The sequence below is a fragment of the Macrotis lagotis genome, chromosome 2 (genome assembly GCF_037893015.1).
Source record: "Macrotis lagotis isolate mMagLag1 chromosome 2, bilby.v1.9.chrom.fasta, whole genome shotgun sequence".
In the NCBI taxonomy this organism is placed as follows: Eukaryota; Metazoa; Chordata; class Mammalia; order Peramelemorphia; family Peramelidae; genus Macrotis; species Macrotis lagotis.
In genome coordinates this window covers 199,140,550-199,154,043 of record NC_133659.1, presented here as the reverse complement: position 1 = coordinate 199,154,043, position 13,494 = coordinate 199,140,550, and the positions used below count along the sequence as shown (strand labels likewise).

At 41.6% G+C, this 13,494-nt stretch overlaps 1 protein-coding gene across 4 annotated transcripts in view; it reads left to right on the top strand.

Annotated features, from left to right (window-relative positions):
• The first annotated feature begins 369 nt into the window (after positions 1–369).
• The window catches only part of CDC27 (cell division cycle 27), a 113,433-nt gene continuing 100,308 nt past the window's right edge, over positions 370–13,494 (top strand). For all 4 annotated transcript variants that reach the window (XM_074224401.1, XM_074224399.1, XM_074224400.1 and 1 more), the window contains exon 1: positions 370–536. In XM_074224401.1, the coding sequence (XP_074080502.1) occupies positions 510–536 (27 nt within the window). In that variant the 5' untranslated portion in view covers positions 370–509. The remainder of the gene's footprint in view (positions 537–13,494) is intronic.

Sequence of the window (13,494 nt, the reverse complement as noted above, 5' to 3'; positions counted from 1 at the left end):
ACAGCCTCCACTGAATCCCGGTTTGAACTTCCCACGGGTCCATGTGCCAATACTTCGCAGAGCCGCTGCGCTCCCGGCTCCAGTCCCAAGTGCCCGATAAGCCGCCGCGAGCGCAATTGATTAGAAGGGGGCAAGCTACGAGCCCGCGCGGGTAAGCGGCCGGCCCGTGACGTCACGGCGGCTCGCTCGCAGCTGATTGGTCCGGCGGTGCGCGGGTAACCGAGCTTCGGGACAGCGTGCGCTTCCGCCGTCGGAGCCAGCCTCGGCTCTTCTTGGCCGCCCCGGCACTTCCGCCCGCCTTCGTGCTTTTCCGGCCGGGCTCGGGCATTTCCGGCCAGTCCCCGCTTCGGCGGTTTCCGTGCGGCGCTCGGAGGTGCTCGGCAGCCGTTCGGCCTCCCCCATCCCCCGGTAACGGTCGCTGCTGAGTTTAAATGAGCCGGGGCTGGGCCGGGCCGGAGCCGCTACGGGGGGCCCTGCGGAGCGACGGACAGCGGGCCTGAGCCTTGAGAATGACGGTGCTGCAGGAACCCGTCCAGGTAACGCGGGCCTCGCCCCCCTCATCCCCAGGCAGTCTCGGCGCCGGCGGTGGCGGCGGCGGCGGCGGCGGCGGCGGGGAGGCCACGCTCGGCCCCGGCCGGGCTGCGGCTCGGGCTCGGGCAGGGCCTGGCGCGGCCTAGGCCCCGGGACCTTGCTCCTCCTCCTCCTCTGCGGACCGGGCCGGCCCGGCCCTCCGGCCGCCGGATCCGGGGCCCCCGCCCCCGGGAGGCCCCGGGCCGGGCCGGGGTCCCGAGCGCGCCCCCCGCCTGCACCTCCTGTCAGTCCCCGGGGGCCCTCAAGGAAGAGGTACGCCTCGTGTACGCCGCCGGGGAGCCGGAGCCCTGCCGGCGGGAGGGTCGCATGGGTCTGGGGAGGGGAGGGCGGAGGATCGGCCCCGGGGTGGCCCGGCTTCCCCCGGGGACCCGCGAGTTTGGGGATGGCCGCTTTCTTTTTTTTTTTGGCGCGATTGCAGATTTGGGGCGGCGGGACAGGGAGTGGGATGGTGTTTAAATGAGAACTCGGCCTTTCCCCAGCCCCTGTTGCTGCCTGCCTTCAGTGGGAAGTCACCCTGGACATGTGGCTCACCCCGGCCGGGTTCAGGTATCAGACACAGACACTTGCCTAATTAACGTCGGATAGGGCAGGGCAGGGCAGGGCGGGGATGGTATCCATGCCAGGTTTTTCTCTCACAGATAATGATGGGACCACGGGGTGTTTCTTCCTCTTGCCATATACATAAAGTGAAATTTAAAAAAAAATCAAATCGCTTTCCTAACCTCTTTTTTAAGACCTTCTTAAATCTTCACTGTCATTAACTGTAATATTGGATTCACACTGTAATATTGGAATAGAAATACTTTTGGGTCTGAAGAATGTGATATAATGCCAAATCATTTTTTGCTATGCTTTCTGAAAGAAATGAATCCTTTGTGCTTTGATGATGCACCAGGATTTTTTTTGGGGGGGGAGGGTAAAGGTTCCACATTATGTCAAATGAGTTGACCTCTGTCATGGGAGTTCTCCATGGGTTCAAAGCAGATAATGATGACCAGGAAAGACTTGGTAGTATTCTTATGATTTTAATGTACCTGTTACTACCAATAAACATTTAAATAATGTCATCCCCATTTGTTAGTTTCAGAACCATTAGTGTTCAGTATAAGATGGGGTTTTAATTTAGGATTGTACCCATATACAAGATACTCTAGTGTAATAATACAAGAAAATCCAAAGAGATCTCAGTCCAACCAGTCTTTCTCTTGTCAACAGAGTTAAATTAGAAGTCCTCCTTTTGGAGGTGAGTATACATACTCTTGCTTCTTTACCTTATTTGCTTTTCAAATTAATTTCTGATACTGAGTTAGAAATTTGTTCAAAATATTTTTTAAGAACCTATCTCCCAGGATTATAAGGATCAAATTAGATAATATTTGTAAGTGGCTTAGCATAGCTCCTGGCAAATACTAGGTGATATATGAATGTTAGCTCTTACTAGTATTAGCTGTTGTTATTTTTCTCTTAAAGTAATTGGCTTGTGTCACTGTTAAAGTCCAGTTATTACTTAATAACTACAACCTCTTTAAAGAGCATCAGATGTAACAAAAAGGCAAGGAAATTTGTGGTTTGGAAACCCTGGATGATACAAACCAATTTTCCTTCCTTTCCATCCAAACATTTTTGACAAGGATGCACCTCAGCCCTTCTTAAGCCTTAGAATCCAGTAGCATATTAAATTCATGTGGTGAGAAAAAAAATCAAACATTCTCTTCCTTTGCTTCAGGGGTCTTTTTCTAGATGAGCCTCCCCCCCCCCCCCCCAGGTTTTGATCTGTAGAGCATTATGAGTCCATTACCCAAGTTTTCATTAAGTGGTATTGTCAGGAGCAAACCCCAGTGAGGATCAGTCAAAATGGAATGTTGCTAGAAGTTAATGACTGGGACTGGAACTGCATCAAGAAAGAAAATTTTGTAGTAGCGTAACAGAAAGATAAATACCTATATGAAGGTAATGTCCATAAAAATAGAGGAAGTCATATATAGGACTGTTGAGAAGATTTCTTACATAATCTCAACTGACTCTACTGGTATACAGAAATCTTTTATTTTTCTTTGTTAACCTGCTATCCTATCCCCACTGTCTCTGGTACAGATCTCTGCTCTCCTCAAGCCAACCTAACCCCCCTTCTGCCCTCCTAAGCAGAGGATATGACCTTATATTTTATGGAAACAAATGAGGCTACTTATCAGTTACCCTATTCTTCCCACTTCTCTACATCAAGTCCCTAGCATTATCCCTAACTCTATCATCCTTTGCTCCAGTAAAAGTAGAGGGAGTGGGGGTGGCTAGGTGGCGCAGTGGATAAAGCACGGGCTCTGGAGTCAGGTACCTGGATTCAAATCCTGTCTCAGACACTTAATAATTACCTAGCTTTGTGGCCTTGGGCAAGCCACTTAACCCCATTTGCCTTGCAAAAAAAAAAAAAGTAGAGGGAGTAACCTTGAAAAGAAAGAGGACCCTCCTTCAAGCTTGTCTCCACAATCATCCCTTCTCTATAATTTTCAAGTTCTCCTTACCTGCTAGATCCATCCTTTTTAACCTTCAAATAATCCTGCTCTTTCTCATCCTTAAAAAAAAACCCCAAAGCTTTCACTTAATCCTATATCCTTAAAAAGACAAACCAAACCTTTCACTTAATTATTATACTCCCAAGTTATTTGTTCTCTACCTTTGTACCACTAACCACCTAGAAAAAGTTGTCTCTACTTATTGCTTCTATTTCTCAACTCCTTGAAGTCTGGTTTCATTCCCACCACTCAACTGAAATTGCTCTCCACAAAATAATCTCTTAATTGTTAAATTTATTGGTCCTCATCATTTTTTTCTTCTCTGCAGCACTTGACAACACTGACTAACCCATTCTCCTTGATAGTCTTGGTCCTTTCAAGATTTCCATGATACTGTTCTTTACTGCTTTTTCCCCCCTTTCTGACTATTCTGTCTTCTTTACAGATCACTCTTATTCAAACCTCCCTGAGTGTCCTTTTTGTCCTGGGCCCCCTTTTCTGTCTCCAGTGTCTTTTGGATCTCATTGCTTCCTATGACTTTACCTCTTGCAGATGACTCTCAGATCTATATGTCCAGCTGTAGTCCTGAATAACTACCTTTAGATATCTCTAACTGGATGCTTCATGTTTAATTTAATCTCAGAGTATCTCAAGAGGAGCTCATTATCTCCCCATCTAAACTCATCCTTCCCACAAATCTCCCCATAAATCTGTGAATAAACTATTATCTTTCCATTTTCCTTGTTTCACATTTTTCTGTCACCCTTGACTCTTTACTCTCCTTTGTCATCCATTTTCAGTCAATTGTCATTTTTGCCTTCAAAACATCTTTTCCATCTATTCCCCTTTTCCCTACTTAGGTACTCTATTTCAGGTCCTCATCCTGTTGCCTAAACACTGCAACAACTTTCTTTTTTGGATTTTCAGCTTTTATTTTTTCCATTCCCCAGTCTATTATCCACACATTTGCTGAAATAATATTCTTAAAACAGAAGCCAGGGGCAGCTAGGTGGCATAGTGGATAAAGCACCGGCCTTGGAGTCAGGAGTACCTGGGTTCAAATCCGGTCTCAGGCACTTAATAATGACCTAGCTGTGTGGCCTTGGGCAAGCCACTTAACTCCATTTGCCTTGCAAAACAAACAAACAAACAAAAAAAAAAACCAGAAGCCAATGTTATTCCCCCTGCTGGCTCCCATTTGCCTTTAGAATAAAATAATAACTTCCCTGTTTTGGTATTTAAATCTCTACTCAGACTCCAGCTTAACTTTCCAGGTTTATTGCACATTATTCTCCTTCACATATTCAATGATGCAGCAAAACTGGCTTGCTTTGTGTACCTGAATTTGGCATTCTGTCCCTTACCTTCAAGCACAGGTTGTCTTTCCCCCCTCCCCCCATCCTTGGAATTCATTCCATTCTGACCTCCATCTCTTAAACTCCTTAATTTCCATCAAGAGATTTGGCTCAGGGGCCACTTCTATGGGAACTCTTTTCTGAAAACCCAGTCATCAGTACTTCTTTCTCAAATTATTTCACTTACATGTATGTATATGTATATGGCTTGTAACTGTACATTTTAACCCCTCAGCAGAATAGAAATTCCTTTAGGGAATTTAATTTTTCTAGAATCCAGCATCATATCCTGTACATAGTAAATGCTTAGTAAATGTTTGGTAGGTTGGATTAGATCAGAAAAGTTAAGGCCTTGGGCTGACAGTGGACCACATGAATAGTATGCTTGCCTTCCTCTTCCCAGCATTGTGGGCAGTCCTCCAAACAGAGACCCCTCTACTTTTCTTATGTACCTTTGACCTATTGCCTCTGAGAAATAGTCTCTTTTTCTTGAGATGTGTGATTTCGTCAAGATGGAAACCCTCCTCTCCCCAGAAATTGACCCTGAAAGGTTAAGTGACTTGCCCATGGTCACATAGCTCTTATGTAGCAGAAACAGCTCTTGAAACCTGCTCAGCCTGACTGCTCAGCTGACCTCTCCACTACTACCATGCTACTCTAATGTCTCTCTTTTCCTGTCAAGATCCCCTTTATTTGCAAGGGGAGTGAAGAAGAGTAAAAGCTTTTATATATATATATATATATATATGTTCACCTGCTTCATTGATTTGGACTAGCAGGAAAGAAGCCATTGCAAATAAGAACACTTAGATTGTTGGAGCCACAGAGGCTATCTTTCCTTCTTCCTTTGCCATTTGAGGTGGAGGGGGGAGGTATTTGAAATTACAATGAGATGAAGGATAGGGGCTAGTGGAAACTGAAGGTAGAGGAAAGAAATGATAGTAACTGAGAAAAGGAAGAAGATTCTGAAAATATTTTCCTTTTCTTCATGAGAAAGATGGACCCTAGAGATGTAGTCACCTTACTTCACCTAAGAAACTGCATGAATTGTGGACCTGGTTGTGAAGCTAGAGACTTTCCTGCTCACAGGGAAAGTTGGAGAAGACAATTCTTATGGGAGTAGGAGGGGAGCAAACTCTGAAAGGAATTATTTATAATTGGGAATATATCTGTATCTTTCTATTTGTATTTGAAGCTAAAAGTGTTCTTTCAAGATCTCTTATTTTCTTTTAATTAAATTTTTTTTATGATACAAACTGAGGACTTGCCAGAGGGAGTGTGACCTTAATATACCACGTGTTTATTTTCTGGGATGGACTTTGAGGAGGGAGAAAATCTTCCAGAGTTCCTTCATGTTATGCAATTTTCTTTGATCTAAAAGTTCAGGTTTACAGTTAACTTTTTTTCCTCTTCCCCACCCTTGGAAAAGTATAAAAAGGACCAGTAAACTCTTGGATTAGATTGTTATTTGAATTTGTCCAATTGTCTACCTAGACCAGGGATTATCACATTTCAGAAGTAGGGTGCAAAGTAGATCTGTAAGTTAGTTAGTCACTTTTGCACTCAAGGCATGTGACCTAAAATATCATCAAATGTTGTTCTAGAAGTCATTAGGAGTAGAAGGGTCATTGAGGAAGTAGTGGACTGGAAAACTAGTAAGAGATCATCTGGGCTATGACCACCCACCATCTGATAGCTTCCTGTTGTAACTAATTGGTCTTGCTAATTAGATGTTGAACTCAATTGTTTCTATCAGCTATTGGCACCCTCTAAAATTCCAAATGCTTTTAGAAAAAGCAAGGCTATGCCTTAAAGTTTCGATGTCAAATTGCTAATCCCAGGAAAAGGAAGAAGAGTCACTGGCTTTGGTTGGTTAAGGAGAGGGGCATCCATTTGTTTCCTAAATTAATGAACTGATAATTTGAAGGACTGTTATTATACCGGAAGGTTACTATTTCTATACCAATTCATCCCATAATCCAAAAGCAATATAATGCCATGTTAAACTTTAGGAAGAATTCAGTTTTTTTTCCTCCTTTCCCAAGCTTATGGAAAGTAGAGGAAGAAAGTGGGATGATTTGGGAAACAGACCTAAGAAATGGGGGGAAAGGAAAGTGAAATTGCTAAGTGAGATCAAAGAACACAATTTCAGACAAACAGGGAAGCAGTGGAGTCAGGGCCCAATTTTTCCCATCTAAGTTAATGTCGATCAGAATCCTTCTTTTGATAGAGAATAGAAATCTAGTTTCAATGTAACCAGTGAGGAAACAATTTAGTTCTCCTTAAAGGTCTTGTATCTTTTATTTTTCCTATATACCTTTCCTGTAGTCAGTAGTACATTAGTTAGAAAAGCCTAGGGTATAACAACAACATGGGAGCAATAATCAGCCTTGATGGACTCACTCATTCTATCAGTGCAACAATCAGGGACAGTTTGGGGCTGTCTGCAATGGAGAATACCATCTGTATCCAGAGAAAGAACTGTGGAGTTTGAACAAAGATAAAGGACTATTACCTTAAATTTAGGGGAAAAAAACTGCTATCTTATTGTCTGATCCTGCTATTTCTTATACTTTATGTTTCTTCCTTAAGGATATGATTTCTCTCTCATCACACACAATTTGGATCAATGTATACCATGGAAACAATGGCAAATTACCTTCTGTTGGGAGTGGGGGGAAGGAGTAAGATTAGGGGAAAAAATTGTAAAACTCAAAATAAATCTTTAAAAAAAAGAAAGAAAAACCTAGGGTAACTTTAAGGGTTTCAGTATGTAACATGGTTTAAAAAAAAGATTATCATAATTTAAGGGGAAAAATTCTGAACTTAGAGACAGAAGATATGTGTTCAAGACTTGGATCTGTCATTTTCTAGCTTTGACCTTGACCAGGTCACTTCTTTTCTCTGGGTTTCAGTTTCTTGTAAAATAGGAGATGAAGGAATTGGGTTGGATTAGATGTTCTTTAAGGATCCTTCCCTCTTCTTCAGTTCTAAATTTCTATAATGAACTGTAGAACATTTTTTGTAGTAGCAGATGTCAGATTTCCCTGAATAATTGGAAGGGATACCATTATAGACTTCAAGTAATTTTTGCACTTGCAGTATGCATAGCTAGAAGAAATTTCCCTTACCATTCCTCTCCATTCTCTGAAATATCACATATATTCCACCACTACCTACCTAGTAAGTCATTGTTGAAAACAACTGACAGACATATCAAAGAACTGTGACTTGGCAACTGATTGAAAGAACAAAGATGAGTTGAACAATTACTTTTGAGTTTTCCTTGCCTGAGTTGTTTTGAGAAATGAAGATAATGCTACCCACTTAGCAAAGGAGAAGGTCAAGGAAAGTCAGCAGCTCTGTTTTTGGTGATTCCATTGTTAAAATATAGCTGCCTGATACATATTAAATATAGCACAATAATGATCTGAAGAAGTAAATTTCTGGATAATTAATATTTAGGCTAATTCAATCTAATAGAATGGCTAACATTGCCTAGAGTCCTTTACAAGCAGGAAGAATAAGTATAGAACCCTGAAAAGTTATAATTAATGTGAACTAGTCTACTAATGGAACCACTAAAGAAGAATAACCAGGATGATAAGAATTCTTGCTGAGAAAGTGATGAGCAAAAATTTTTGTTAGTCATTTATAATTGATAGGCATTTTAGGAGTATTCAAGGAGGGGCAGCTAAATGATGCAGTGAATAGGGGTCAGAGGTATAGGGCATGAGCTTCTTGACTGTCCAACCAGAGAGACCCCACTGGCACTCTGGTCAGGAGGACCCAATTTCAAATATGACTTCAGATACTTGACCCTTGCCAGCTGTGTGTCCTTGGGTAAGTCATTTAACCCCATTTCCATAAATAAAAAAAAATTTTTAAAGTGAGACTTGAATTCAGGATTTCCTAAATTTGAGAACAACTCTTTTCCTACACTATACTCCATCTCTATAATGACAATACTGATTTTTTTCCCCCTGAATTTCAGTCAGAGCTGAGAAAGATCCTCCAAGGAGCTCTGGGGTCAGGAATGAGTCTGAGGAGAGAGAGTCAATTGCTGTCTAAGGGAGAGTGGTAGTTGGTAAATGAAGTCAGGACATACCCTACCTATGTCCAGGTCAGATTCTAACCAGGGGGCCCACTAATTCCCTAGCTTTCTGGAGCTTCTGCTTTTTGGTGTGTGTGTGTGTGTGTGTGTGTGTGTGTGTGTGTGTGTGTGTATCCGTGCTACCCAGGTCTGACCCTGAAAGTGGGAGGTACCTCTAATTCAGATCCAGTGTATACAATAGAAAGACAAGGTTGGATAGGCATATTGGATTGAAGGAGTGAGTGGGACTGTAGACTGGAGGATCAAAATTAACTAGATACACTAACTTAGGCTTTGCTCTCCATAATTCTCCCAGGCAATTCTGAATATGGTGACAGTTTGGGAGTGAGATATCAGCTCTCTAGTTATTCAGTCTTCACTTGGCAACAGATGGTGGCCTAGGGTTATAGAGAGAACACATACCCTAGGACCTGTGTGGAAAGTAGGGTAAAATTGTATTGGAGGTGTGTGAGATTAGGAGGTAGTACTTAGGTCTGAAGAAAATAAAAGATTGGGAGCAATGCCAGGAGATAAGAAAATGCTGTTAATGGGGGAGCCATTCTCAACCTGGGCTTTTTCCATCCAACATATGTACATGCTTACCTATGTGTTAGTGTTCCTACTTTTGGGAAAAGGGAGTTCATTACTTTTCTGCTTGAAAAAAGTAGGGGATTGGGAAGAAGAGGTTTACTTAGAGATACTTGGGGCATTATTGGTTAAAAAGGAGCCCTTTCTACCCACTACCTAAGCTAAACATGGTCCAGTATATAAATAAGGTACCCTTATGGCAAAGAGGAATGAGGGTAATGTGAAGGATTTCTATGGTTCATTGGTTATCTTCATCTCTACCTTAGAAAGTTGGTCACACCTGCCATTCTACAGGCACTCCACTATCTCCACTAGAATTTAGGAGAAGGAATCGAAGGGGAAAGGACACTCTGAGCTGGTTCCTTCAGCCCCAGAAACTGAGGTCATATAGCAGGGAAGTTTATGGCTGCATTAAATTGGGGTCAGAGGTACAGAGCATAAACTTCTTGACTGTCCAATCAGAGAGACCCCCACCTGGCATCCCTTTCTTGACCTGGTCCTTTTGGCCTGAGACCCAGAACCAAGCAGGGACCCTGAGGAGAGCAAGTCTGGCTGGGTGAACCAAACAGGAGTTTGATCACTTTGATATTTCCAAGGCCGACACTAGAAGCTTCACCTTGAAGTATTGGATTGAATCTGATTACTGTGTATCTGAGGAAGTCAAAGTCAATGTGAAGAACTGGTTCTGGATAAAAGTCCAGAATACCCAAAAGAAGTAAGAGGTAAGAGCAAACTTGTTGACTTGTGTATAGAGCTTCTCCATCTTCTTAGAGATCATAGCTATCTTAACCCCAGCCTTCCTTAACAAAACTGCTGTGGGCCTGAAGGTAATAATTCAGCCAAGGTGGCTCAGTTTCCTGGCTGGAAATGGAGGCTAAATAGTACACCTTATTCAAACTTGCAGACTCTGTGAAGTGATGGCCAATGTCAAAGACTAGTAGCTGGCATACTCTTAAGTCTTTAAATCGGATGGGACCTTTCTTTTCATTATAGATGATATTCTTGCAAAGCAAAAAAGGGACAGATTGTGGACTAGAATGTGGAATGAAAAATCATGGGTTCTAGCGTCAGTTCTGCCTCTTTGGGCAAATCATTTCTTAGGGCCTCAGTTTGCTTATCTGCAAAATAAAGCAGATAGTCACTAGTTTTCAAAATTTTTTTGATCATGCACTCCATCAGTTAAAAAAAAATTTGAACATGCATCCTCAGTGTATGTGTATATACATTTTTATATATTATTTATATATTATATACATGCAATACTGTACTAATTATATCTATTTTAAATTTTACATAGTAATTGAATAATAACGATGAAATTAAGATAAAATAATATTTAATCCTAGAATCAAAACTTTCTGGAGTTTATTGAGTTAGAGAGTGACTTGACTAGACCTGACTTTAGGAAAACCAATTTGGCACTTCCCTAGAAGATTAATTGTAGGTGAAAGAGATCCGAGTCAAGGAGACCAATTAGGAGATTATTGTTATCACCCATTCCCAAAATAGGATGCTAAGTGGGGGGGGGGGAAGAAGGGAGTGAAAAGTGATAAGGTTTGGACATTGATTTGATATGGGGTGTGACTGAGACAGAGGAGATATGACTCCAGGGTTTCACACCTGGTTGACTAGAAGGATAGTGATGCCCTCAACAGATGTAGGGAAGTTTGGAGGATGAGTGGGTTTGGGGCAAAAAAAAAAAAATAATGTAGTAGAGATATCTCAGCCTGTGGGACCTGTCTTTTCATTAAAAGAAAAAAGTGAGGCTAAGGCTCTGAACCATTACCTTAGAATATAGAACCTTTAAGAGAGACAACTACCACAGTTGCAGGGTGATTGGGGCAGAATGGTGGGGTAAGCTAGTGGTGGAGAAATTGTCCCTGCACAGGTTGCTTTGTCAATTAAAAAAGAAACACCCCTTGAAAGGAGAGTGTTGGCAGAAATGAGTAAGGAGGCATTTGTAAGGTTGTATTGATCATGACACAGATCCCCACTGTAAAAGACCATTGGTTTGGATGGTCTCTAAGATAAATTCTAGTTATTCTACTCTTTAGTGGTTTTAATTGGGAAAGACTTAATAGGAGAATGGAAGTGGAAAGGAATGTGTATTTTTGTAGTACTTTTATGTGCCAGGCACTATACTAAGTCCTTTACAAATTTTATCTCACTTAATAGAGAAGATAGAATATAGAGTCAGGCCTTTAAAAATAGGTCAGATTTGGCTAGGTTGAAAAGAATGAATAGCATATTTCTGGCCCATGTCATAGCCTGACCAAGCCATAAAGATAAATGTAGGGGTGGAGGGCAAGAGTTAGTTGCATAATTTATTCTTTTTTGGAAGGATATTTTCTAGATAGGGTTGAACTAAGTTATGACAAATCTTGAAATCGAGGTTTATGAGTTTTGACTTAGTCTGGTATTAGGAAGCCATTGTAGATTCTGGACTATGAGAGTGAGGGCTGGGGAAGGAAATTAATGGCATGCAGAGTGAATTGGAGAGTAATGACATAGTTGTTTACTAAAATAATCCTATAAACCAATTGGATTGGGGGTTTTTTGTTTATATTTTTATATTTATATTTTTGTTTATATTTTTATTATATTTATTTTTATTTTTCTACAAATGGTTTTTTATGCATTACTAAAATATTCTTGTTCAAGAACAAACATAATACCCCCTCCCCCCCAAAAAAATATAGACCTTCATGAGCAATAAGAAAAGGAAAGAGAAAAAAGTTAAAATTAAAATTAAAAAAATAATAATAGGGGCAGCTAGGTGGCGCAGTGGACAGAGCGCCAGCCCTGGAGTCAGGAGCACCCACCCAAGCTCAAATCCGGCCCCAGACATCCAACAGTCACCCAGCTATGTGACTTTGGGCAAGTCACCCCAACCCCATTGCCCTGCAAAAACCAAAAAGAAAATAAATTAAAAAATAATAATAATAAATGTGCTCCAGTCTGTGTTCCAACACCACCAGCTCTGTTGCCAGTGGATCACATTCTTTATGACAAGTCCATCACAAAAGCTACTTCCATATTTTTTCACTGTTGCCATTGCTGATTGCAACTCCCTCCATTCATACTTCTCTACTACCATACACTATGTTTTCTCTCTCCTTTCACTCTGTCCCTCTTCTTAAACATGTTGTAGGGTAGCTGAGTGGCACAGCAGACTGATCACTGGCCCTGGGGTCAAGAGGCCCCAAGCCCACATACCATCCCTAAGGCCCAGCAACCACCCATCCCTGTGGTCCTGGACAGGCCATCCAATCCCCGCCCCTTGCAAGAAATAAAAAAAGAAATGTGTTCTATCTGACCACTCTCTCCCATGGTCTACCCTCTCCTCCATCGTTCACATCCTCCCACTTGCCCCTGTCCCCCTCCTCTCCTTACTCTAGATGTCTATACCTCATTGAGTATATATGCTGTTTCCTCATAGAGTCAACTCTGATGAGAGCAAAGGTTTCCTCATTCCCCCTCAACTTCCCCCCTTCCATACCATTGCAATAATAAAAATCTTATCATATGACATTTCTTCGCCTATTCCACCTCTCCTTTCTCTTACTCCCATTACATTTCCCTTTTAGCCATTGACTCCATTTTTACAGTATATTATATCTTCAAATTCAGCTCTCTCCTGTGCTTCATCTATAAAAGCTCCTTCTATCTGCTCTATTAAATGAGAAGTTTCTTATGAGTATTATCAGTATCATATTTCTGTGCAGGAATACATGCAGTTCATCATCGTTAAGGTCCCTCATATTTTTACCCTTCTCCTCTACTCTCTATGTTTCACCTGAGTCCTGTATTTGAAGTTCAAACTTTCTGTTCAGCTCTGGCCATTTTAACAGCAACATTTGAAATTCCCCTGGTTCATTGAAAGTCCATCTTTTTCCCTGCAAGAGGACATTCAGTTTTGCTGGGTAGTTGATTCTCAGTTGTATTCTGAGCTCTTTTGCCTTCTGAGATATTATATTCCAAGCCCTGTGAGCCTTTAATGTAGTTGGTGCTAATTCCTGTGCGATCCTGACTGCAGCTCCATGATATTTGAATTGTGTTCTTCTGGCTGCTTGTAATATTTTCTCTTTGACTTGGGAGTTCTGAAACTTGGCTATAATATTCCTGGGGGTTGGGTTTTTTTTTTTTTTTTTGGATCTCTTTCTGGGGAGATTGGTGGATTCTCTCCATTTCTATTTTGCCCTCTGCTTCTAGGATATCAGGGCAGTTTTCCTGTAGGAATTCTTTGAAAATGATGTCAAGGTTCTTTTCCTGATCATGACTTTCAGGTATCCCAATAATTTTTAAATTACCTTTTCTGAATCTGTTTTCCAGATCAGCTGTTTTTTCAATGAGATGT